Here is a 27,542-nt window from a genome sequence, read left to right as displayed (position 1 = left end):
TTAGCGGAGGACTGCAGAACTAGGGGCAATATGAGCCAGAGTTCATACTACCACCACAAAACAACACTGTGCCATTGTGCCCACAGTTTGCCATAAAGCCTCTCTCAAGCAGGTGCAGGGGCTGCAGTCTGGGCTAGATTTAAGGTGGAATGCACCTTTCATTTTTGGTTCCTCCTGATCTGATCTGAAAAGAGATGACAGCTGGAGGGTACGCTATGGAGCAGGCGCACAGTTCTATTCTTCAGACATGACTGGCACTCAGAATAGTTTCTTTGTTATAAGAGGAAGGGCCAGGGAAGGACAAAGAGAGCAACAAAGAAGAAATAATCTGGATAAACATTGGATTCTGTAAGCAGATATTTCACATTAGCAACAATGTGTGTGCGCGCACTTTTCATCTGGTCATAATGCTCACTTTTGACCACTTTTTTAAACCTTCCAGATATACAACCCCAATTCTGAAAAAGTTGTGTAAAATTATTCACAACAGAACATAGAAAACATATCAAATATTAGAACTAAAATATTAGCGCCTTTTGAATTTAATGGCAGCAAAACATCTCCACAAACTTTGAATAAGGGTAATAAAACGCTAAAAAAAACAGTAAGGGGCACAAAATAAAACAGCTGGAGAAACATTTTGGGACTAACTAGGTTAAGTGGCAACAGGTCAGTAGCATGATTGGTTACCATAAGAGCATCTTACAGAGACTGAGTTTCTCAGGAGTAAAGATGGGCATAGGTTCACAAATATGCAAAAACTGGGACTACAAATTGTGCAACAATTTCAGAATAATGTTCGACGATGCAAAGTTGGCCTCACAATGTAAAGTTCCATAAATAATGTGATTACATGAGTCTGATAATCTGGAGAAATCGGTGTGCGCAAGGGACAAGGCCAAAAAGCAATACTGATCTTTGGGCCCTGAGGTGGCACTGCATCAAAACAAACAAACCCTAGCATGATTCTGGGAGCCTTTTTAGCTCAGTGTTGAAATTGTGACTCATATGTCATAAGGCTAATTCAAAGATTCCTCTGGTCTTTTCTCCACTGTCCCACCAAGAGAAAGGCTAAAAGCCCCAAAGCAAGACCACATACTGCATCTAATCCAACATCATGGTATCATAATAGAAGAGTCCTGGTGCTGAACAGGCCTGAGTGCTGTTTGGGCCATTCAATAGACCAAAAATGACACAGGACTGTTGAGCAGCTAAAATCTTATATCTTAATTTTTCCAGTTCCCAGATGTTTACAGTCTGTTAAAAGAAGAGGGGTTGCTGTACAGTGGTAAACATGGCCAAGTCTCGATGTTTTTATGATGTGTTGCTGCCATAAATGACCTAATGTTTTCTTAAAATGGTATATATTGTCAGTTCAAAACATGTTTTCTATGTTCTGTTGCGAATAAAACATGGGTATGTGAGATTTCCAAATCACTGCATTCTGTTTTTATTTTCATTTTTACGCAGCTGCCCAACTTTTCAGAATTAGGTTGCTGGTAATAACGTAGCACCATCACCTTGCCAAGTCCAGCGATTAGTCACAGCATGGCTCTTTTCAATTTCTGCTGAGAAAATATTGCTTTCTTACCTAAACTTTTACCTCAAGATATGAAGCATCCTACTGAGAGAAGAGAAGGTGAGTCGGAATGGCAGCAGATGACTCGTCATTGTGAGCTCTTAAATAATGCATGAAAATCGTTAGAGCATGAAGAGCCAACCACAGAGGGGAGATATGCTGATGGGGGCGGGGAGACGGGAAGACGAAGGGAAAGAGAACCAGAGCACTTTGTAATAATTAAAAGTGTCTAACCCATCCACGGTGCATGTACGGGTCCACACACACAGACACACACACATTTTGAAAGCAGAAGCCCCAGGAGACTGCTATCCAAGCTGCCATGCAAGCAAGTATTAAATAAATAAATCAGTTCAGTGACACCAATGAGGAAAAAAAAAACCCAGCAGCATACTCTGGCAATGCCTTTGGGAAAAACTGTGAATCAATGTTTCTGATACACTGTAATTGGATCACCACTCTTAAGTCACATCCAAACCCATTTCAGACTTCCTTTCCATTAATCAGATGTCATCTGAATTATAAACCTTATAATATATGGACATAGCTTTAGGATCTGAAAAGTAAACCAATGCTGAGGTACTTTAAAGCAGCATTCTTCGTAATGGCCACCAGGGATCGGTGCCTCGGGTTCCCAAGAAAAACCTTTCAATTGCTAGTTTTAGGTCTCATATTATGTACACAATGCTCATCTTATAAATAATGGGTCCTATTAGAGTTGGGGGGAAAAAATCAGAAAGAGACTTCACAAACCAATGGGCTGCTGTCTCTGTGGCCTGTCTTTTTATATAAAGGCTATAAATGTGAATGTGTCCGATTTACGTCTGATCGAGTACCTCGCTCAATTTACTCACTTTAAAAGTGAGTAAACTCATCCAGTAAATGTTACTAGTAACATTAGCACAATAGACCCAGTAAATACCCCAAAGCCTTGTCATTATTGTCCAGATCATACAGTTTATAGTCTCTCTGAAGAACCACATACCATTAGCATTATGAAATGTGGTGTACATATACTATTCATTAGTTTTATTCTCTCGTGATACACTAGCCCATAAAGTGTATCCACCTCAGAAAGGCTGCATATACTAGGAATATGGATTCAATGCCACATTATCAGTGCTAAGTCATACTTACTGAATACCTTTAAGCTAGTGAAACAAAATCAAGGTAATCAATCCATTCAACTACTATTAATTCTTAATCAGTTCTTGGCCTACATAATCCAAAACCCATTGGGCTGATTAATGTTAAAGTTTTAAGAAAGGAAAGTTTCTTAAATTAAATGTTCAACATTTTATGAGAATAATATATTTTATCTTTGTTGCTAATGCTTAACAGGAGTCCTTGTGGGCAACAGTAAACACCGGGTTATTTTCACTGGGCGCCAGTTTACAGGATGCGCCACAAAACCACAGTCGACTGTTCATTTTAGACATTGGCTGTATTACTTGTTTAACATCTGAAAAACTAACATACAACGCTAATTAATTAAAAAGTAAAAGGATAGGGATTTCTGTGCTTGATGCCTACTTTGTTAGGGACGAGTAACTTTCAAGTCTTTATAAGCTGCTAAGCTGAGAAGAAAGAAAGACTGATCTTATTTTACTTCAGTTTTATCCATCAAATTCATAGTTTATAAATTCGTTTCTTTACTTTGGTGAGGAAGGATAACTGAAGTCTTTTCTCATCTTCTCCCTTAGTGTAAAACCTATTTTAAAAGGCATAAACTCAGACACACAATACATATGACAATTCTTCCCAATATCCTTTAAGAAGCAGAAATGCTGCTCCACATCTTACTGCAATGTTCTCTCACTGTGACCCCTTCACACATCAGCTGACAAACACTGTGCATTTACAAATGGCCAAAAAAAATGATCTCACTTCCTCAATACAACAATGCCAAAGAAGAAAAGAGGAAGAATTACGCTGTAAAGCTTAAACTTTTCACTGCTGATCGAATATATCCCAGACATGAGTTATTACGCTCAGTGATGTAAAGGACAATGAAGCTGCTACAATTACTGAGTTTAAAAGCTACAATCATGACACATACCATAATTAAGCACCATGAAGTGATGAGCACTTCACAGAATAACATCAGTTGAACACAGACATAAAACTAAACTGTGGCAGACAGTGCATATAAAAATGGTTCTCTGGTTTGATCCATAAAATCCTTTTTGTCATTAGGTCGTTAGTTCAGAAAAATAGCCAAGAGACTGCTAATGTCTGCACTTTATATATTTGCAGAATTCACTGTGTCTCTCTTTTTTAAAAAAAATATGAGATACAGCTTTTAACACTCTACATACTTAATTAATCATTAATTTGTAAGCGTCATCACCACTGTAAGCATTGCTGCCTTTTTAATTAGACGTACATTTCACAAACAATTTGAGGCCCTGTCGAAATTGTAGATAAATTTCACGTCCATTAATTTTCTGAGCAGCACTGGTCTGAGGAGTTTCCCTGGTCCACTCGACACAAGTATGTTTCTCTCCCAACCTGGACAGATGTACTGTTGTTTACTAACCCATTTACCTCCTTCCTGCTGAATGTGTGTGAACGAAGAGTGAGTGTGTGTGTGTGTGTGTGTGTGTGTGTGTGTGTGTGTGTGTGTGTGTGTAAGGGCGTGGAGTGTGTGTTTCCATGGCAATGAGCAAAATTTTCCTTGCCTACAGAGAAAGCTTGCTCTGTAATTTTATTCTATGAATTTGCATGTGGGACAGCAGGCCAACACAGCGGTGCATTCATGCAGGGAAATATATTACAAAATTATGGGACTAAGGGAAACGAGCTCCCAAGAAAATATGTGAATATACAGATGGTTTTGTTTCTGTGTTTACATGTGTTATTTAATAACCACATAGGATTTGTGTGCGTGCTAGTCACAGCAGAATCCAATTGAGTCAAGCTATTGAATGTAAGGTCAATTTACTGCAGCTCTCGAGAAATGAAGACAAGGCACTGATATTAGACTTCCAGATTTAAGAGATTACAAAAACAACCAGAATATGAGCGTGTGACTCTGGTGATATAAGGACACGTTGTGAATAAGGGGGGAAGTTGAGAAAAGGCAAATCACCACTAGTAAACTTTATGACTTACATACAGTATAGGCTACTCACAAAATTTAAAGACACACTTCTATTACTTAGGATGTCTCTCGAAAAAAGTTATTCCATAACAAATCAATACTTGTGTTTTCCAGAAATCAAAAGCATATGTGGTACTCTACCACTGTGAGCAGCATAAAACAAATATTTATTTGTTATGGTCAGTGCTCTGGATGAAAAGGTATTATAATTGTGTGCTTGTGAGGAGCTAGAAATTTATGACATTACCTTTGTGATGCACCGTTTCATTTCCAGACTCTGTGCACCTTCCTTCATACATGTAGTACGCAGGCAGCCATGAATTCGCTGCAAGCATGGGTATAGGGTATTTTCCACCTGCATCCACATCTGAATTAAAAATATGACGGTCCAAAAGAAAAAACAAAACAAAAAGCACCACGACAGGAATGGATCAGCTTCCAACTCAGCTTTTTGTCATCCCAGGTCACTGGAATCGATTGAAGTTGGGGCCTCAATTGAGTAACATTAATGAAGTATCGATCAGTCCAGCTCTGATCACCCAAGACAGAGGGGGAGGAGCTTGGAGTTAAGAGCTGTGACCCAAACTTAAAAGTTTAAAAGACTTTCTACACACATTCTGTCCAAGTAAACAGTAAACACCATGCCACTCAAAGTCTACAGATTATTCACTTAAAATGCACAAGATTTTTACTTTAAAATTATCCCCAGGTGTCCTTTAAAACTATTAGAACATGCTTAAATGTCACCACCTTTTTCTAAAAAGAAGCATAATTGTAATTCAAATGGATTGGCGACGTTGTTCTAAACTCTAGCAACAAGCACTTATTCTTGAAAAACTGTATTTTCCCAGCTGTATCCCTCTCTGGGGATTGCAGCCATTTCTAAATCATTCAACTGAGTAGTAATTAAAGCAATACAAAAGCTGCATATCCCCTGCCCTGCCTGCAGAACAAACTCCAGTTCATTGCTTCCTGATAACTTAAACCAAATTAATGAATTAAATGTTGTTTTTACAGAGGCAAACATAAAAAAAAGGGAAAACCATATTAGGAAATGTCAAAAAAAAAGTTACATCAAGAGAAGCTCCTGTTTAAAGGGTTGTTTCAAATGCAAATCATGAGGATGTATAAGTAAAAAGGTTTTTAATATGATGCCTTCACTCATTTGAATCAGCAATACCAGTGGGGCAAATGGCAAATGAAAAATGCTCTGTATAGAATATATTAGGTGCAGACGTGATACACACAGGTGCAGTTTGCACCAATTATTGATCCTTATGGACATGAGAAAAAACTCAAAATTATATGATGTGTCCCTCATGGGTTCATAAATGCGGATATAATTTTGCTCACTCAAATGAATGCATGCGATAAACTGACTTATAACTCTCAAACGCCTCAAGGCCATTTAAGCTCAGCTTCATACAAACACTGACTGACACCAGTCTGAGACAGACTCTTTGATTTCCTTTAGCTGTGCTTCCACTTTTACATATACATTCCAACAGCAGGACTTCATGTATGAAATCATATACAAAAACACTTTAATCACAACTGTTTTAAATAAAGAAAAACACAAAATTTTTACTTATTTTTCAGGTTGCAAGCTATGATGCAACAGCACATAGCAGCAGCAGCATGTACCATATATGCTTCAAGTAGGAGACAGGAGAATATGCAGACGAATGAGTGAAGAGAAAACACGAGATGACAAATAAAACGCTGGAGGAGACAAAAGAGAAAGTTCATCGTGGGACGCACGGCCTCGGGGTCTCCAAGTCATGAAAGGAAGCCGGCTGTTAGTTTATCAACTGATGTGACACTTTGCACTGACACTTAATGAAATGTCCGGATCAATAAATGATCCGCTCCTTGCTTCTTGAAATTAAGGAGATCAGTCACTTCCCTCTATTGCTGTGTCACTACCTTCCCATTTCACACATTCACCCACCACACCTCCACCTCAGGCTGTGCCACTACTCTTGGTTAAAAAATAAAACAGTTTTATTGCCAAAAGTCTCTTTATGCCACTTTTCTGAACTTTAAACAAAGCAACAGTACGTGCAGCTTAGCACGAAGACGCAGGGATATGCAGGTAGCCTGGCTCTGCCAGTAGGAAACCGCTTCTGTTTAGCACAATTAAAGCACTGGCAAATAATTTCTACCATTTACACAACCAATACACAATAAAAAGGTTGAAAGCTTCTTTTCTTGCTATTGTGTTGGCTGGAGCAATGACCTGAGGGAGTATCCTGGCAAGTTCAGTGATGGTGAAAGGGGTTAACCAGGGGTTAATTTTCTTCTAAGTGCAGCACACTGATTTTATGAAGTCACAATAGAAAACACACAAACACACGCGCTCACACAAAGAGCACCTCCATCTGCAACGCCAGCAAGCATCACTGTAAACTAAAAGCACTCACTTTAATGGGTAAGATTATTCACCAACACCCTGCTTTAGCACAATGCCAGAAAGAAACATACATATTTCAGCCTAATAAAATGGAGCCCATATGATACAGCAAATTTTAATTTACTTTTTGTATTCACTTTCACAGCAACACTCTTGATTGTTCTCATATTGTAAACCAAAGCCCCCCCCCCCCCCACCCACACACACCTTTTCCTTCCTTTTGCCCCTCCCTGAAATCTCTGGATCACTCACTCTTTGTTCATTTGCAGCATAGATGCCTCAAAAAAAAAAAAAAAAGACAGCCTTCGGTCAATAAGCTCTATAGTGAAAGATAAACTCACAGGGTTTCCATAAGTGAACCCGAGGAAGGATTATTAACAATTGCCTGCAGCTTCCTTTGTCTGTAGGTTTCTCGCTCAGTCTGCTTTCTGTTGGGACAGCTGGATGTTAGCTGCGCTTCTCTGTTGCTCTTCCCGTGAGTATTATACAGGTCTCACGAGACAACCAGGTCCACCGTTGCCTGGGGCTCTCTTCACCCCTGCTTGTACCTGTAAACTTACCACGTAGGAGGCAGACCACCAGTTGGCCACCTGTTAGTCTGAGCCTTAAATTCCCTGTGTTGCCACACTCTCCTCCATTCTTCAATTTGTTTTTCATTTCTATTATATTTAAAGATTAGGGAACCCTCCAGTAAAAAGGCATGCTTTAAGTTCAATAACTATATGAAGTATAAATGGAAGAAAAATCATTTCATTAATAACATGCTAGTCACCAAAATTGGGATCATGATTTTTGCTATATTCGAGCAGCCTTAAATAAAATGTAACGTGCAACAAATAGCTTCTTTTGTGTCAGAGTTGCCACCCAGTAATGCTACTGCATATTAGTAGTATTACAAAGAGTAAATTCAGCCAAAGAAAGAAGAACTGAGAAAATAATTCAGTCAGAGCATCAATCTTTTCCTGTCCTTCTCCTCTCTGCTGCTCAGTAAATGGCCAGTGGGATAACAGTGCCTGTGGTGCCCTCTTCACAGAAGACAGATATGCCCTCACGCACCAGCAGCTCCAAGAACTATTGAAGATATCAGCCTACGCACACATGCACATACAAAGCAGGCCATGAAAGCCTTTTGGGGAAAAAGATCTGTCGCCTGCAGCAATAACATGCATACACACATGTTGTAAGTCAGGAGTGGGAGGGGGTGGAGAGATCTGCACCGGTTGACTCATTTTGACTGATTTGCAAGTAACAGCACTCCTCTTGGAGTGGAGAAAGTACGATCATGCACCTGGCAGAAGTCTTTTGACAAGGGCAGTAATGTTCAACAGCCAGCTATAGTGTAAAATAAAACACCGTGAAGAAAACGGGAACACTATACTCTCCAGAGATCTGTGTTATGTTATAACATAATGTAGAATTTAAGTTTTAATCTATTTATCGTCTGTAAACACTTCTACAGTTTCACTTGGCATAGACGTTGTTTTGCTACATATTAAAATGGTGACACGTCTGCGGAGCCCCGCGAACTTTCACAGGTAAATTAAAATAACTTGTCATACAGTCCATGTGTCTTACATGGAAATTACCGGTTAGATTACTCTGGGATATAATGCCACAGCTAGAATCAAAATCAGAATCAGAAATGTTGAGCAGGTTTACAACATTAGGAAATTGCTGCGGCACTTAGTGCAAAACATACTAGGCCTAGTTTCATTTTACTGTCCGTCTGACAAAAGCCAAGATCAGGAGGCATTTCACATTCACAGTGAGGGATAGCAATTGCACTCTGCTGAAAGTCTTACACGTGCTAAATTGATTAGATTAGATACCAATTAGATACCCTGTGAGTCTGTTAAAGGATTCTGGTTGTCACAGCTGTATGATAATAAGACTTGGCAGAAAGGAATATTAAATTAACCGATGTTTACACTGAGATTCTTTTCCTCCACACAGACACCTTTCTGTATGCCGTTTTCCTTTCACGATTCAACAGCCATTTATTAAACTTAGACCATCTGAATCCCGGTAATCATCTTAATATAAAATATGACATGTGACTGCAGATTCCTGCCACATATTGCTACAGCATTATTTGGTCTGTTCGTGCCGTTGGCTGTGAAATAAAAATGATATGACGCTCTTATAAGGTGTAATAAGACGCAGAAATACAAAAATTGGTCATTTTTGCCATTGCTAGGTAACATGTGGCTATTATATCATTTCTAATTCAGCTTTTGTGAAAATAAAAAGAGACGTTACTGTCATTACAACGGGATGCTTTCGATGGTGTTTTAGGTGCATAAAGGCAAAAAGCAGGTCATTTTAACCTGTTACCAGGTGGCTGCCAGGCAACAGGATAACATAATTTATCATGCACATTTAAAAAAATATTTTACCTTTTTCTTTTAATGACTTTTATTCACTCTTGTTTTGTTTTTTTCCATCTCCCTGATCACTAGAAAACACGCAGAAAATATGGGAAGAGGCTGATTGCCTCCCCTCAAAAGCCTATCAAGAAAAACACTGCATTTAATTGTAGATACCTTGGCTAAATTTCCTTGAACCTCTGGAATTAAAGCTCCAAGATGACACTTCAATCACATTTTGATTGCTTCATTTTCAAGTCTCCTGGTGGTGGTGGTGAGGGAGGTACTGTAGAGAAGTTATGAAAATTGTGTCACTGACCAAATACTTAAAGACCTGACTTCAAAATGGAAATAGCTCAAGGTCTGTGAATATAGCAATTTACACTCCCTTGTCCCTAACAAAGACAAAATGCAGTGATGAATAAAATAAGTGAAAGTAGGGCTGGGCCATATCATACCGTTCACGGTAATACCGGTATGTATGTCTTGAGTGGTGTGGAACTGGTTTAGCTTTTGTCCGTCAGATACACAACAAAGCACTATTTTTGGTAGAGCATACTTGCCCAGAGTAATTGGCGTTTCATGTGAAACGTACAATGGTCAACTCGCTGTAAAAAAGTCGATCGAATTTGGATGGAAAAGTCTAATCCATTTTCTTTACTATAGCTTTTTTGATCTTTGATTTTTTGATTTTGATATACAAAACTACAACCATTCTGGATCAGGTGCTTTAACTGTAGAGGACATACTTGGAAACAAGCATGCCTAAAAAAACAAAAACAAACTATGGGCCCACATGGACTGCTTATAAGTCAAAACATGGGTAAAATTCCTGATTTCTATAAAAGTATGAACATTAAAATGCGGCTAGTGATTATTAAAAACCGTTATTTCCTCCTTTTTTTCTGAAAAGGTGACGTATATGGAGAGAGAAAAGTGCATCTGATCTCCGGGTTTAATGGAGATGTGGTGATTAGCCTAGACGTGATTGTAGGACTAAACTGATGTAATTAAAAACCTTGTCACCACACATTTCTCTTCTTATGATGGTCTAATGTGACTCTGCTTTTAAAGAGTCCCCAGAGATGTGAGCATGGATATGTGAGTTTATATGAAGGAAAGTTAATCTTCACCAAAGAGATTAGCTTCTCTATTGTAGGCGGGGGGGGGAAAGGTGTCGGTATCATTACCAATAACCGCTGAAGCCAAAGGATTAAAACCACTCGAGTGAAAATTTGTAAAGCGTGTTTGAACAAAATACTCAATAAGAATTGTAGAAAAAGGTTGTTAGCGTGCTGTCCAAACCAAGCCAAACGTTATGAAAAAAGCAGGATGTTAATAGGAACACTGATAACAGTTCACATCCTATAAAACCGAGTTTAAGTATTGCATGAAGTTCAAAAGACAATTTAGGCCTCATCAACAAATCCATATGTCATTTCAACTAATCAAGCACTAATGCATCATGTTTGTGCAATTGTTCCAGTCAATTACAACTTATCAGGACCGGGCAGAGAGAGGGAATGCACCCCATTAGGCTGCTTGCCGTTTACTAGCTTCTGATGTTTACTGAAACTGACTAATCGACTGCACTATGGTAAAAACAATGAGAGTAAAAGCCCAGGAGGCCTTGTATAATTTTCTGTCTGTAGTACAGACTAAATGCTGGAATGCCGGGCTGCTCTCTAATGTTGGAGAGAGGCAGAGTAAAAAAGGAGAACCCCTTTATCACAGAAAGCACAGCTCTAGATCCACTTTAATTGGAATGGCAGGCAAGCCAGTCCTTTGTGAAAATTCAAACCTGTCTATTACCAACAGAAGCTCAGGAATGACGGAAGATATTCCTAGAAAGAAAACAAAAGGAGTCATTTGAGGTTTAGTCATTTGATAAAGCAGTCCATCAGCAGAAATGTCGCTGTTAATACACTGTATGAAAGCTTTTAGGCTCAACCGAGCTCCACAAAGAACAACAAAAATAATAAAAACAACACTGTGCAAAATGGACACCTACGCACTGGCAGTATTTTCATACTCACCCTTGCCCTAATCTGTCTGTACAACACTAAGCACAGCCTCTGAAAAGGCATTAACCATATATCATAATAGGGAATTGTCAGCGTTATAATACTTTCTGTCTAGCATTCAGAAGCCTACCGCCCTCACTCACTCATTTACTTCCCCCTTTCCCCTCACTCTCTCTCCCCTTTCCTAGCGTCCTTAGGCAACACAGCTTGTCGTCATTGGGCATGCACAGAGACACTGAGCACTGATGCTCAATCATTCTAGTGCAACTCTCCAGGCTCATTTCTTTCAGACAGAAATGTAAGCGGTTTAAAAAAATATATATGGTTATCTGCATGGCACAGAAATAAAAAACAGACATTAAAATCCTGTGAAGAGCCTCATCACACAACGCTGTAAATTGTGCACACTTAGCATGTGGCAACAGCAATGCACGGAGATACGTTGGGAGTGGAAAGATCCACATACGCAGAATGAATCTTCAAAGACATTAACTAGTGCAGATAAGCTGACACTGATGTCAGCTCATCTGCACCCCAAAACAATAAATTGAAGCAAGAGGCATCACAGATAATTTTACATTCATTTCACGCTTGGTGCCACAATGATCCAAGAGGCATCTGTGCCCACAAAATGGCAGCTTATGCTCGGGGCTTTGCACGGATTTTATTAGTGACTGCCACGGGGTGTCAGAGTGTGCAGCTCAAGATTGCTTCTGCTTGGTAGCCAAGAAGTGACTTGAGGAGAATCTGTGTCCAGTTCTAATAACTAATAATAACATCATCACCTCAGCTTTAGGCAAGGTGCTTTGTTTTCTGCTGCTGGCCACCAGCATGTTCTCATTTGGACCCTTGAGAAGCTGAGGAAATATTAAATCCACACAACAGGATGATTCATCACCTCTGGTCTGTACCAGATGGCGTTTACAAGGGTTTGCAGCACATGTAATGTAAACTGAAATGTGCAATTTACTATATTTGATCAACAACTATCATGAAGAAATATCTAGATAATTGAATACAAGAATGTATTATGTAACTGCAAAAAACCCCAAAACAAAACCTTATTTTATGACAAGTTTTGGTCCTTAGGGTGTTTAATTCTTCTCATGAGACATCGTTAGGCAGGCAACTGACAGGTCCTAACTTCGTTCAACAAGATAACAACTCCAAATATACAGATAATGATAAAGAACCATATTCAGCGACAAGAAAAGTAAGTACTGCAAGGAATGGCAGATCCCCCGCTGGGAAGAGACAACTGAGACAGCCTAAAACCACAGAAGAAATTAGGCATGTTTGAAGCGAACTATCAAAAGCTGTTCATGTGTGCACCTGAGAACTGGTGCTGTTTTGAATGTCATGGACGCTTACACAAAATAGCCGCTTTTTTTCCCTCCATGTGTCTCTGTATGAAGGTAATGACAAATGAAAGCTACTTGAGGCATTATTTTCAAAAGCATCTAAACTTTAGTCCGAGTGCTTAAACCTTCCCACAGAATTGTGTTCTGGTATTTAAAACTTTGGACTCAACAACACTGTCTCTTTCATTTTCAAGTTCATTTGGCAAACACGGCAGCCTCTTAAACAGGACAAGTGCCATTATTACTTTTTTTCAACTATGAACCATAACATCAAATCAAATAAAGGAACTTATTAAAGTACTTAAGAAAATTTAGCAAATGGAGCAAACTAAATGAGATGATTGGACTGAAATCTAAACTGGCTAATTGTACATCCGTATTCCATTTACCTGAAATGTTAGGTTACATGCAGCACCTGTAGAGCAGAGCTGTATAAAAGCTACAAAGACAACAAACGCTTTGCAGCAGCTGCAGATTCAACATGTCTTTGGCACGCTGACTTCAAGGTAAAACTTAATTTAGTGGGTCCATGTAAATATGAAAGGCACAGATGAGAAAATGAAGTTAACCAAATTCTCTGCTTTGTGTTTATAAATGAAACAGAGTGCCCTTCTATTAACCTATTTCCTTGTGCGCTGCAACCATCACAGCAAATCACAAGCTGCGTGCCTGCTGTCCCTTTGAGCCAAAATTCAGGCCATCCTTTTATGCAGTGACTACTTCAGCCTGAGGTAAAAGGAGTGTTTATTGTGACTTTAAAATACCCCATCAAGGTCTTATGATGGATTGACATTGGCAATGGAGAGAGGATCTGCCTGTTTATTGTGATACCAGGCTTGGGGAGAGGCAAGGCGCAGCAGTGTTCCATCTACATGAATGCAGCTGGGTGGCTGTTGCCTTGGGCGTGCCATTGAGTGACGCGGAGGACACATTATGCAGCATCTGCATCATTACTCTTGTCTTCCACAAACGGTTCAACAGTTGAATAGGACAATCTTCATAAGTAGCAAAAGAAAAGCACTGGTGAACCGTGCCAACAAAACAGACCGAGTTTAGTCTTTGCCAAAGTGAAAATGTAGCCGGCCGCTTGAGACAAAGCAAGAGAGAATAATCAAAAACTGCAGTTCAGTTAAGCAATTAATCAACAGCTGTCTTGTGATGGTCACAGAAAGAAACCTTGCTGATTTAGCTTGTAAAACAGTCATCAGTGAATCAGGAAAACAGGGGGCTAAATTATGAATGAAAGGAAGGCACTCCACATGAACCCAATGCTGGTGGTGATGCACTATGAATGAACCCAGCCTTTGGCCCAGGTAATGGGCCTTGGTTTTTCTCCTGGGAGGGGGTGGCAGGAGAAGGGGGAGGGTGAGAAAAGAACGTCCAGGAGAGGGCAGCAGAGAAACGATCACAAAGCCACCCATGGATTCTAATGGAAACCCCATCGCCCTTCACATTTCCTTGTGCATTAACAGCAGCAAGGTCTCCCATCTTACTAACCCTGAGAGGGCTGGTAGCAGCAGCAGCTGCCCGCCCACCATCTACATTCTCAACGACTCGGCTTATCTACCCAAACTGCTTTTAACACCTGAATCAGAAATACCGCTAGCCTTTCAAAAAGCCTTCCACGTAACTTTCTCCATGCTTTCAAATAGTGCATTGCATCCCCGCTACCACTCTGTTATATCTGACTGTCATGGGCAATTCTCAGCTTCAGGCAAACAGAAAAGAGGGATGGAAGGAGAGGGAGAGTGGTGGCCCAGATAAAAGCCCTATAGAGCTGCAGATGCCCAAAGAGCTCCAGATAGGCTCTATCCCCGGAAGGTAATGATCGAGGATAACTTTGACCTTCAAGTGTCCTGCCCTTCCACAGAAGAACAGGGGAAAGGTAATAACTCCAGAATGACCTGGCTGAAGTGGGTGCGATTTCAGGAACGATTCTTCAGCTCTGGCATCTCTTCCAGCTGATGTTCCATTCCTTTGTTATGTGGCTTTGTCATATCTCGGCACATAACTGGTTCAATTAGCCTAATAGCTGCCTTGCTGAGGTGCACCAGGTGAGAACTGGCTGCCAATGTCACCAATTAATCACCTGAGTTAGCCTAATTAATTAAGTCTCTGGTGGAGGCTGATAACGACTCTCCCAAGAGCTTTTAAATTGCTGGTTAGTATCTGTGACATTTAGCGTCATAGATAAAGACTGCAGCTAAAGGTAGCACATACAGCTGGCTGTCACCTGTTATCAAAGAAAAAAAAGGTCTGTGCAGATTAATAAATTAGACCCTTCTTTCACTTTGCCACTGATTTGTTTGGATTATTTACAGATTATATTACTTAAAATTTTGCAAATAATTGTTATTAGCAATCAACTTATGACTAAATACACTTGCATAATATCATGTGATGCAATACAACAAGCAGCAATTTGGAGATTATTTAAAATATGAATAATCTGGCTAATATAACATATTTTTGTTTCCACTTCTCCAGTGCTACATTGGAAGAAAAAAAAGGGGGTGGAAACAGGACTGTGTTGGAGTGTGATGTTAAAGTCTTCTACCAAAGCTTCATTAGTTAACCCTGAACTGCTGTTTAGGTGAACATTAATCTGCACATTTCACCTCCACACTATCAAACTGTTACTCTTGGCTTTAACAGAACCTGATGAGTTGCAGTGAGCTTGAGTTCTCAGATGTTTGCCATTCAAAAAAGATGCCCTCCTCTCTCAAGAGGGCACCATCTCCCTCAGAGAACGCATGGTTTACTCACACAGTAGGGGTTCCTTTAGGTAAACTCTCATGAGAGACAAGCACCACCTAGTGTTGGACTGGTGCACTACACAGGCACACAAAAAGCCACAACAGAGCATTTTAAATAGCTTTTACCACTTCAGTCATTAAATTTGATCATCTCAGATAATTAACCATCATTATGTAATGATGTAGTTTTATAAAGAAGCGAGGGTCTCAAAGTGATCTCTAAATTTTTCATTTTCTGTTGATCTCATGGCTGCAGAAGACCCTTTGGCTAGCATCTCAGTCTTCCCTTACCCTATCCAGGTAAATGCTAGAGAACATCTTTTCAGATTACTTGCATAATCTGCTTACCTTTGATTTGCAAAAAGGTAACAGCCTCATTAGTCTGCCCCCCATCCATTCCCGGCCCTCCCTTCACCTTTAGGCACCTGCCGTTTGCCACAGGTGGGCATGTAATTGCTCTGTGGCGTGGTCATGTTCTGAATGGTTAGAAGAGAGCAGCCTTGCTAATGAGGCTGCTCACTGTGTTGCTTCTGCACTGCTGAGAAATGTATGTGTGTGTGTGAGGAGCCAGGTGTGGGGTGTGTGTGTGTGTGTTGAGAATCACATACATCTGGTATTCTGTTGCAGTACGACACAGCTGCTGGCTGCTGTGTTTGGGAGAGTCAAAAGTTTTGAGTGAATGTGAGTCAAGCAGAAAGGCTCGCAGTATTTGGAGAGAATCTGAGTTTTTTCTGCATTTGCTTGACACTACAAGGCAAGCGTGTGCATGATCAGCCTGTTGAGCTCATCTTCCACCCCCGTTGTGGGTATGTGTGTGGTCTAAAAGATTGCATAAATACTCACTAGTGGTGCAATGTTTCTCAGTGGCATCACCCTGAGTGCTGCTCCTGGGTTGCTCCTCTCCCGCACTGTGGTGCTTCCTGGTTGCACCAGCACCCGGAACCGCTGACAGCTGAGCCGGCGTCAGAAGGTCTGCGGTGCCCACAGAGGATCAGTTACCGACAATGGACAATACTCTTTGTGCTTTGTGTGCGTGTGCAGTTCGGTGTGTGTAAACACGAAAAGCACTTCTGAAACACGCTGCTGGCAGTATATTATGTCAGCGTGTATGTGAGAATAAAACACCAAAAGGCTATGAAGGTACGTTGGCAGACATTGATAAAAATGTGATGTGACACACAAAGATGACCAAAGGGTTGTGATATGCCGAGTGAAGTACAACTGTGTGTCATTCAGCACAGACATTAATATTAAAACTACAAAGATATAATTTGCAATGGTTATGTTTCACTCGGAGCTCGAGTATGACAGGAATAAAAAACAGAACTGGAAGCGTAGAGACATGCAAGCCCCTGAAAATGAGACATTTCAACTCTAACATCCGGCGATATTTAAGTTTTTAGCCAAATTTATCACAACTCCTTTCATCTTGTCATGGGGGAGGAACCCCCACCCACCCCCGGACGCACTGTGGGTTTTGAACGCCGCTGCAGCTGGACATCATGCAGTGCTGGGCTAATTGATAGCTTTATAGCAGGACCTTGACTGGAAGATTAAATATTTACACTGCTATATTCCTCCTCTCAGGCAATTGACTTCTGCTCCTGCAATATTCATTTAGCATCCTGTGCTTTTAGTTGCTAAAAGAGGAAATCAAAAGAAACAGGGTGACTTCTGAAAATTGGCTTTTTTTGCTTGACAAAAAAACTGTCAGGCCTCTGTGGCTGATGTCAATAAGACCTCTGTGCATACTTCAGATTATATTTTATATGAGAAATTTGGTCTTCTTGTGCAGTTCCCTGGCAGTCGCATCACTTTGAGAGGCGAAGATGGAAGATAACCTCAGCTTCAAGAGCAGTTTTGTGTCCATTTCTAGAAAAAGTCAGTGCAAGGACTGAACACATCCTGTTTTTTCTGTCGGCATATGCCCACACAGATATGATTTGTAGCCCAATCTGGTCATGGCTTACATTACTAAGAGGAATGTAACAAGTGTGCTGTGCTCTTTGTACAAAATGTTGTTAATTAATGTTAACTCCCACGTGGGCATGTAAAGCAATCGGAATATTTAAACAAGATTATACAGATTTGTGCTCAGTATTTGACAGCATACATAAAACACATCATATTACTGCGTTGCCTGTGTGCTTCTATGTGCATAAGCCTAATTTAGATTTACCCTCCGTCCACCCAGCACTGCTTGGGGCTGTTTGGTGAGTGTACAAATATGGAGCGTCAGGCAGACAGCTAGCACAGAAGGTACTGTCTGAAACACTGGAGCCTGAGGCGCCACTCCTTTTTGTGCCACATACTCTGCACTAAAAACTGACTGCTCCATCAAGTACTGCTGGGCTACCCTACAGATTTTCTTCCTAAAAGCAAATTTCTATTCTCTGAAAGAATCTATCAAAGACTTTCCAGATGAGAGGGGGAGGGGGGGAGCAGACAGGCTGGGAACCACACAGCTGACATTAACTGGCTTGAGTTCATTATTGAGCTCAGCCTGAATATTCTCCCAAAATATTTAGATATTTAGATAAACAAACTGTACTTTTAAGTGTCATCATTAGTCAGCTGACACAACAATATAATGAAACGCAGCAAAACACTCCTAACAAAATACTGGAGTAAGAGTTATTAAAATGATCACATTGGAAAAACTCTTCTTTTTCTTTTTATAAGCAGCTAATTTAGGATGTTTGGATCTGCAGCAACCCCCCACCCCGACTCCCCCTTCTCCATTTAAATGAAGTTCTTACCCCTCTTCCTGCGCGCCTCCTTAATCTCTTCACACATGCGATCAAACTCAGGGTCCAGCTCAGCAGCGAATATGGCATGGGCTGTGTCCTTTAAACTGCACGCTCTGTGCCTGATCACCTTGTCTGAGAAGGGAGGAGACGACAAAACAACACAAATGAAGAAACACACAAACCACAGCTTTCTGTATAGGGCTGCATTCATGTGCCATATGTTCAGAGACATGCTGAGAACATAGTGCAGACATCTACCCAAATCTCTGGTATGGCATTTTAAATATTCATTTGCTTCCCATCATGAAAGCATGCTCTCCATACCCTAACGAGCAGGCAAAGCAAAGAGTCAATAGAAAGCCTAACCCATTCCACTGTATCTGTGAGAAAGGGGAGTGTAGAATTTTCTCACAGTACCAACGAAAGGAAAGAGCTGGCTTTAGTGAGAAATGTTAGTGGGCAGAACTGCAGACATGAAAGCAGGAATGCCACTACTTCAAACATTTAAGACAAAGTTGGGTGCATTATATGCACACACAACCATGTATATTGCACATACAAAGAGAAATATTTTTAAAATGCACACTCATTATCTCTCACAGTCCTTACACCTTTATAACTTCCAGGCCTTGTTCCCTTTAGATGTGTCACAGCATCATTAAATCCTCCTTTCCCCCTGCTTCTGCATCCATGGAGGGAAAATAAAGGCAGAGCTGCAGAGGCAGGCTAAAAGCATAGTCTCTGTAAACAGGCCGTCTCTCATTACAGCAGGCAGTGGGAGAAGAGTTCAGGCATAGAGTGGCAGAGGTCACAATCTGCCAGCTTCCCTTGTCTAATTGGAGGATTGCTACTTAATTGCAATGGAGGCAATTTGGGTGCATGTGTGTGTGTTTTTCTACTGACAGAGCACGTCTCACAGTATGCTCATGCACGTGCATTATAAGGGGAAAAAATGCACGTGCATGAGCCCAAATGTCAAAGGCCAGGTGGGATGCCAAGAGCTCATCTGCAACTTCATGGACTAACCTCCCCATCTAAAACTGGCAGGGACGGACTGACATGCAACTCTGTTGCTTTAGCGCTCCTTTATAGTTAAAGGGTTGTTATTGCCATTTCCCCCAATCAGCTAAAGAGTATTTCTAACCCTGAGTCGTACTGTGGAGCACAGAGATATCCCAATTTTTAAACAAATTATTTAGCCAGGTGGGGAGGTATAAAGCAAGCAAACCAACATGACTGGACGTGGAGGACTTTACGCTAAATTCAGTGTGAAGGACAAGGAGAAACCGACCACAGAGGGATAATGAGGTTCTTTCCCAAGCACTAGGAGAGCTGGTGGAGAACTTCCCAAGCAGCATAATTGTGCAGGGTCTGGGCCATATTCCCTGGACCAAGCACAGGGTGAGCAGACAAGATGCTTCGTTAGTCTTCTTTATTAAATTGCCTAATTGCAATTTTTTTTCCCTTTAGTGTATCATTTGTAGGCCCTGCATTCCAACAAATGACCCAGGACCTCGGCTGCAAAGACAGAGATATGATTTATTCCTTTGGGCAGAGAATTGCTTCCCATTAGTATCGGGCAGCTATATTCTAGCAAGGGTGCCGAGGCAGCTAAACACACAAGGCAAGAATTAAAACAGCAATTTTAAGTGAATGTTTTAACGCAGGCCTGCCACATGCTGCCTTCAGTAAACATTATATCAGATTTGAATCATTTGGTGCAACAATAATATAATTATATAATAATATATTATATTAATGCTAACTGCTATATTATATTAATTGTAAATTCTGCATAAAACACATCACCTTGAGGAGGCTGTGTTGTGGTTGTGAACTGAACTTAAATGAACCTATTCACCCCAGAACATTTCCTGTCATGCAAAATTCAGACATATGTGTAAGGTATAGAAAATGAAATATATTTCTGTTTACAAGTGTTTCCCACCAATCCTTATAAAGCCCATTCTAAGCCTGGAAAATGTGCTGAGATGAAGTGTGGATGGGGTAAAATTCAGTTCAAACTGCAAGAAAGGAGACAAATTAAATTTTAATGCATATGCAGCCTTCCACAGCTACAGAGCATGAAGTACACTGTGGAAATGCTATTTTCAGTGGGGGCCGTATGTACTGCATTTGAATTTCCAAGTTAGAGAAAACCATATTTAAGCAATTTTACCGCCTGGAAGCTCTCCTTTTAAGTCATTAAGTATTACATCTAATTACTTTTTACTCACCAGTGGTGGTCTAATGGAACACAGCCATGACTAGAGATACACAGGCTCATATTTATTTGGATATGTTGATATAACATCAAAGGAAATTGGACACTGGGAGTTTTCTATAGATATTGTGCCAGTTTTAGGGACGATATCACAAATAAGCTGGGGATTAAATAATTATACAACTTTTGGGGAAATTTTCTAATTTGCTTCACTACCAAGGGGTGTATAGAAAGCTTGATATCAAAATAAGATCTGAGTTAATTATGAGATAGAACAGATATACTCAGCCTACCTTGGTAATACAAGACTATTTATGAGTTTTTTTTGTTTGTTAATTTTTTATTTTACATTTGTGACAGCCTGCTGGTGAGATTGTATTTATGTACGTGGATTCATAATCAAGCCCAACTACTTCTCACCTCCAGGGTCCTTGTCGGGATTGTATTCTAAAGCATTACTGCAGATGAGGTCAATGTCCACCAAGAAGTCCTTGGCTGTCAAGTACTGGTGGGTGTCAATCTTTGTCATGACAGTGGATAGGTCCATGGGCTGCCTAATCACCTCCAGGTAGTCTGACACCTGAAACATAAACACTGAGTTTGTGATCTCATTCACAGTTTGACAAAGCTGGCGTCAGTCCCTCCACAAATCAATTCCACTCTACCTCTTCAATGTCAACTGGCTTGCTGAAGATGTTAAAACGTTTGTCAGTGGCCAGGCGCTTGGTCACGTCCCTGAGAAAGAGCCTGAGCTCCCGTAATGTGTTCTCCTCCTGTTCAGCCAGGCGACGCTGTTCCTCTGCTGAAAGGACTCTCGGGCCTGGAGCCTCCGCCACTGGCAGAACCTCTTCACACTTATCTGTTTGAGGAGGAAAAGCAAGAAAAGTGCATAAAGTATATAAAGTTTTCACACTGCTTCCATCCATCCAGCAAGACAAAAAAAAAAAAAATCTAACACATTTAAGAACTGTGAGCGTCTATAGCTTAGCAACAAAGCACCAAAGATTTGGCTCAACTATCAGCACAAGTAAAGCTGCTAAACAAAATCTTTTGGTTTAAAGTCAGACACCAGTCATTATTGACCTTTTCCTTTTAGCACCATTGCAAACAACAAACAAACTTAGTCCAGTGAAGAAGAACATGTAAGGATACGCTGAGACAAAATAACTGTCTGACCAATGCCAATTTTTTTAATTAGGTGTTACCTTTTCCTGCTTTTTACTGATTTTATGCCATCGAAACAAAGAAATTGTTGGGGGGGGGAAAAAAAGTCAATAAATAACAGTTTCATAGCTCATTGGAGTTGTCTATCCTTATCATACCCTCTTTGGACATTTAAACAGTAAAACAATTATTGTTCCAAAGAAAAACAGTAATAAATGTCAAAAGCAGTGAAGGTGCATCCCTAGATTAAAGATTAATTAAGCTAACGAAATAAAACTCCCCTGGTTTTGAAATACACCTAGGAACAGCCTCTGGCCAGTGGCGAAGCGATAAAGCAAAGCCAGCAGATCTTCACCCTTCGTCTCTAGAGGTGCCCATACTTGCCCAAGGCATGAGCCGATATCGTTAGGAGGGCTATACAGCACCTAAGGGCGCTTCACTCAGCAGCAGCAATCCAACTCCTGATTCTAATTATGGTTAATCGCGGCCGGGCCCTCTCACAGCAATTCCTCTCTGTGCTTTTCTGCTGGCCTCTCTGCAGGAAATCAGACTGCTGTCTTAGAGAGGCAGGAGCCCCTGAAGAGCACAGAGCGAGTACAGCAGGGGACCCTCCTGGTTTGCATCAATGAGGAATCGAAAGATGAATGCTGGACACCATTTCCATTTGAAAGCCCGGGTGGACAGCATTCTCATATTGAACTGGAACAGTAGACTTTGGGAACACTGAGATTGAGCAGTAGGGAAATAGCAGGGGGTAATTGTACTGGTGGATGGGGATGTGATTGAGGGGTGCTGTGACCTGATTTTGATGTGGCTGAGAAATAGAAATGCCCAGGATTCACAGGTTTCACACTGGGCCAATCTTACACTTCTGTGTGCACCACGCTAATTACCTTAACATCTGTACATATTTTTGCCGAGGTGAAATTAAACCAATTCTGAACACGTCAAACAAAGCTTTGATCTGAGAATATGAATTAGGGACACACGTACACAAACGCGCACACACAAGGACCGTTTTTAACATACCGATCAAATAACATTTGCTCCTCCAGTCTACATTTAATCCAAAATAAAAGGAGAGTTGAAATACGAAACCAGAGCTAGAGAGGGAATAATACAAGCAGTCAACACCAGCCAACACTGCCCTCTAGCACTGACAGAAGAAATGAGTCATTATGCTATTTACTTATGTATGCATAAATAGATACCTGCATTCCTGAGGCGTGGTGGAGGCCTGGCTGCTTGAACCAACAGGAGGTCAGAGAAGAAGTGCCGTATTTCCTCTTCTCCCGGAGGGGACAGTGCAACTACTTCCCCATAGGTCCTCTGGAATATACTTCTCACCTGTATTTAACAAAAAAGAAAAGAAAAAGGAGTTTTTAAAAAAGGGAAAAAAGAAATAAGGGTGTTTCTGAAAAAGACTCACCAACAGAACATGTCAAACCTTGTTGCCACGCCGGTATACTTAGTATGTTTATTCTAAGGTGCCCTTTTTCATTGAGCACTATAAGGCAGTTGTTTCATTCATTTTTGTTCCAAGTAGAATTCATGAGATGTGAAAATATTCCACTTTGAGCCAGTTTAATTTCAGTTTGATACCAGGGGCACAAACTAACTGCTTCCACTGAAGTTTGTTATGTACACTTTTGTTAACACAGAAGCCAATGATAAATAATAATTATGACATTGACGCGAGTCCTCTTTTCATCTGTCGCTACATTAAACTAATGCACAAAATAGCACAGCAGAAACCAAGCACAGGACTTAATGAACGTGGAAAATATTTAAGTCCAAATTGCAAACCAAAGCGGTAAAAAGAAAACGGGACTCATTATTTCTAATAGAACCCAATTGATAAACAGCCCACTGTCCAAGGTTTGCAGACAATGCATCGCCTTAAACACGCGGCAGATTTCTTGTGGGGAAATTCTTATATTATAAAAGCAACAACTTTCCCATCTGTAGGAATAATAAAGGTTATCTTAACTGTCAAAAACTGCAAATCAGAGTGGGTAACAATGGGTTAATAAACACTAATGCTATTAAAAGGTGTTTGATAAATTCTCAACCACAACTCTACTAAATATAATGCATGTATGAAGTATTACAGATGTCCTCAGTGAATGTGCACAGCTAAGCAGTGTTTTGAAAAAAAGAAAAACAAATAGCACTGTGGTGGATTTTAATGGATAAAAACTGTTCATATTGGATTGAATTAAATTCAACTGAAGTCAATTTTCTTAATGGAAAACAACAGATATGGAAAAACTGTGCTGAACATGAGACCCTGTAGTGGATGAGTTACATGGTCTGATTTGATGCGTTTTCTTTTAATGGTTGCTTGTTTGTATTTTTTCCTCTCAGCCTGCAGGATTCAATAACAATGTTTCAATGACTCTAAATTTGGTCTGCCTGTAAGTTCTGATGTTTCAACCTGTATAATTCAGAAGGACTGACTAAACTGTAAGTATTTAAAAATAAATAAATAAAAAAAAAATTAAAAAAAGCACAATAACCTCATTCCCTGATAGCCAAATGTTTAACCTGAAGCAGAACTTTTTATTATCACATACAATGCACGCTTGGAGTCAAAAGACCTCAAGTGAGAGCATCATTATAATTCCTATTATTAATTCATTTTATTTGAAAAGGGACCATGGACAATATTAACAATATTAACATAAATGTCGAGTTAGCTTGGGCTCATTTGCATCTGTAGTCCCTCTGCAGCAGGTCATACGCAGAAGATCATATAACCTGCCAATGTGTACATTTACATGGATGCAGTATCCTAAGTTAGTTCTGTGATGGAGCTGAACACCAGTTCCAACAGGATGCCCCGCTGCTGACGAAGCGCCGACTTTACTCTTTATAATTCCCCCGCTATTTGTCATTCACATCGATCCTCACCCTTAGCTGTGGCATGTTTGCTCGCTCTGCACCGCTATCTGGTGTCTTTCTTTCACACACTCTCTGAATTGCTTGCTCTCCCATCAGAAGAGGTTAAAAAAGGAGAAACTGAGTAAAAACAGTAGGAGAGCCAGAAAGAGATCGTGCAGGTAGCACACAGCAGGTAATGATTCACAGTATTTTTATTATGATAAAGGCTGCAGGTGTATTAACACCAGGAGAGAGAGCAGTAATGTGTAGACAGATGAATGTTTAAAAAGGAAGGGAGGGTGGAAAGTATAAAGGGAATGCCTACTGGCTAGAGAGACTGTAAAATAAAAGTGGACACCTATTCTTTATAGACTCAGATTAGGGTTGTTAAGATTTTGAGCTGGTTTACACAACAACTTTCAAAGTTTGTAGCTGTAGCAATGTTTGCAAACCTATAAATTGAATCACATGAAAAGTTTGTGTATGCGTACAAGAGACACGTAGGTTTCCATTATCACCGTTCTTTCACTTCATGGTTATAGAGCCACTTATCTCCATCTCCAATGCTTTAAAGGCTTTATTTAGTAAAATCACATTCATGTTGGCTAACCTGAATCAAATTCCCAAGTCCCTACCTACTACACGGCATCTAGGGAATAAAAGTGAGAAATCTGCAAGAGTAATGGATAACTGGAACACTGAAGCCCAGATGGTGGTAACATGGACCGTGAATGTGTCGCATCAGCAGGAGCTTTTCATTCACTGGACTGCATTCTGAATCTCACATATGAACTCTCTGTCAAGCTTGGTATGAGTTTTCTGTAGTTACTGAAAGAGCAAGAGAGCGAGGAGCTCACACATCCTGAAGGAGCTCCGAGAAGAATCAAGGCTCCTTTGCTCTGAAACGAGTCAGTAGAGGCAGCGGCACAAATAACTGGAAGGACATGCCAAAGGGATTACATTTTAGCCATCACCAAAAAGGGCTGGACGACATGGATGAGAGAGAGGTTCTGCTGGCTTACTTTATTTAGCCTGCTGCCACTGTGACCCAGTCCCAGAAAAGCAGAAGAAAATAGATGAATATGAAGTGACAATTCATTCTGCCAGTGCACACACTGTTGTGCTTTGATAAGTGAAGATTTAGCATGAACTGAGGAACAATGGTCAGTGATGATTTTGCTTTTGGAGACATAAATAGTGCATGACACAAAAGAGCCAGTGTGCATTTAGAAACCATTGAAGAGGTCAGTGTCAGATATCTGAAACCCTCTTTCCAAGGTGATGCATCAGTTGTGCAAATGTGAAGCAGCAGGCGAGATTTGCTGTTCACTTTCAATGTCTTATCAGTAACTGTGCTATTGTGGCGTATCGCCCAACACTGGCCTTTACAGCCCAACCTCAAGCGTGAACAGCAAAACAGCAAAACCGCTGCAACTTAAGTCTGGCTGAAGGACGCATCACTACGCCTCATCATCCATCTCACAGGACATAAGTGTTACTACACTGTATTTATTGCTCCTTGGCACTGCAACCAGATTACCAATGCATTATTAATCATGCTTTTATGGTCAATCAGCAGTGGATAGAATTCACACTCTACAGGCTGTTGATACAGTTATTGTGCACTTGAACAGTATAGCAATGCATCAAAGACACAGCAAAAGGTGTTACAACTAGACAGATAGCAAAGATACTGAGGGATGCCACCATCCCTCCACACTCTTTGTGTTGAACCTGGAGCAAATTTTCCTTCTACTTTTATAGAAAAGGGAGTCAATCTTAGCAGGCTGAACGACTGTTAAGGGAGGGAGGGAAATTATGTAGTTGGACCCAAGCCTGCAGTGTCAGTTTTGGCTGGGGAGGGATCCTAGCCATTCCCTGCTGAGGCTTGGAGCTGAGACAGCAGCTGTCACTGTGTTCTCCGTGCCAGAGAGAGAAACAACACTCTCAGAGATGGCCAAATCACTTAAAGCGCCATAGATTGCGGCATGTCCGTGCCTAAAAATGATTGATAAAGCAAACAAATCCAGCAAATAGGTCTAATTAGTAGATGAAACAAGCTTTTAAATAGCCTGAACAATACTCCCAATCAGTGGAACCAACTCATGTACTCGTTATGTTCCCATTGCAGGATTTAAAAGAAAGGCTGTAGATATAAGTAGTGCAACAGAAACTATTTCTAGCAGCAGCAGGAATGACTGAGTTTTTATACCATTAGCTTCAAATAGTTACTTTCTGATTTCTTACATTTTGTCTGGCTTTAACCACCATTTAGGGTCATCTCAGGGCAGTCTGAAAACTATTAGAAACTTAAAACCTGCTTATCATAAATAATCTTTCAGTCAATTTATGTCACTGATTACACCATAACATGGATTTAGTCATGTGTGCTAAAACACACCTACAAACTAAAGCTTATCTTAAGTGCTTAGTGGAAATGTCACTTCCAGTGTAGCATATTTCAAGGAAATCAATCTTCACATCATTTAAAGAAAAGTCAATCCATTAAGGTTGCTACAGCTGAGAATGAGGGCTCATTTAATTTCCAGCAGTGAAAATGTCAGTGGTCAACACTGTCAAGCTATGAAGTATTTTCTCAGAGTAAATAAAGCCACAAGTGTTAAGCAACAATATTCATCTGTCTGTCAACCATTAATCATCACACATATAGTCTAAATGTTCATTTACAGTCAGAAAACAGTGCAGACTGGGGCACAGTGTGGGGTACAAAGCTTGATTATTTGGTTTTTCAGACTGCTCTAAACTGCAGCATTTTTCCTTGAATGTTTGGGTGGGAGTAAGGACTCCCTGTTGGCTTTTTGCTATTTTTTTCCCTCATCAGTCATTGGTTAGCAAAGTCTGTGTCATCAGCAACAGAACTTCAAGCGTTGTTGTCAGTGCAGCCAGATTTAGATCCGG

At 40.5% G+C, this 27,542-nt stretch overlaps 1 protein-coding gene across 2 annotated transcripts in view; it reads right to left on the bottom strand.

Moving 5' to 3' along the window:
* Nucleotides 1-27,542, bottom strand: part of atad2b (ATPase family AAA domain containing 2B) — a 66,519-nt gene that overhangs the window by 25,898 nt on the left and 13,079 nt on the right. For both annotated transcript variants that reach the window (XM_086263024.1, XM_086263023.1), the window contains exons 20-24: nucleotides 22,952-23,087; nucleotides 21,242-21,435; nucleotides 20,997-21,156; nucleotides 18,362-18,484; nucleotides 16,446-16,574 (exon numbers count right to left, since the gene is read on the bottom strand). In XM_086263024.1, the coding sequence (XP_086119150.1) occupies nucleotides 16,446-16,574; nucleotides 18,362-18,484; nucleotides 20,997-21,156; nucleotides 21,242-21,435; nucleotides 22,952-23,087 (742 nt within the window). The remainder of the gene's footprint in view (nucleotides 1-16,445; nucleotides 16,575-18,361; nucleotides 18,485-20,996; nucleotides 21,157-21,241; nucleotides 21,436-22,951; nucleotides 23,088-27,542) is intronic.

This window comes from Aulonocara sp. 'chitande type north' Nkhata Bay, linkage group LG15, assembly GCF_057382095.1.
Source record: "Aulonocara sp. 'chitande type north' Nkhata Bay isolate Kocher_YH1m ecotype deep benthic linkage group LG15, A_spYH_male_GT1.1, whole genome shotgun sequence".
In the NCBI taxonomy this organism is placed as follows: Eukaryota; Metazoa; Chordata; class Actinopteri; order Cichliformes; family Cichlidae; genus Aulonocara; species Aulonocara sp. 'chitande type north' Nkhata Bay.
The sequence above is the reverse complement of the archived record's forward strand: the minus strand, read 5'-3'. Positions and strand labels throughout refer to the sequence as shown.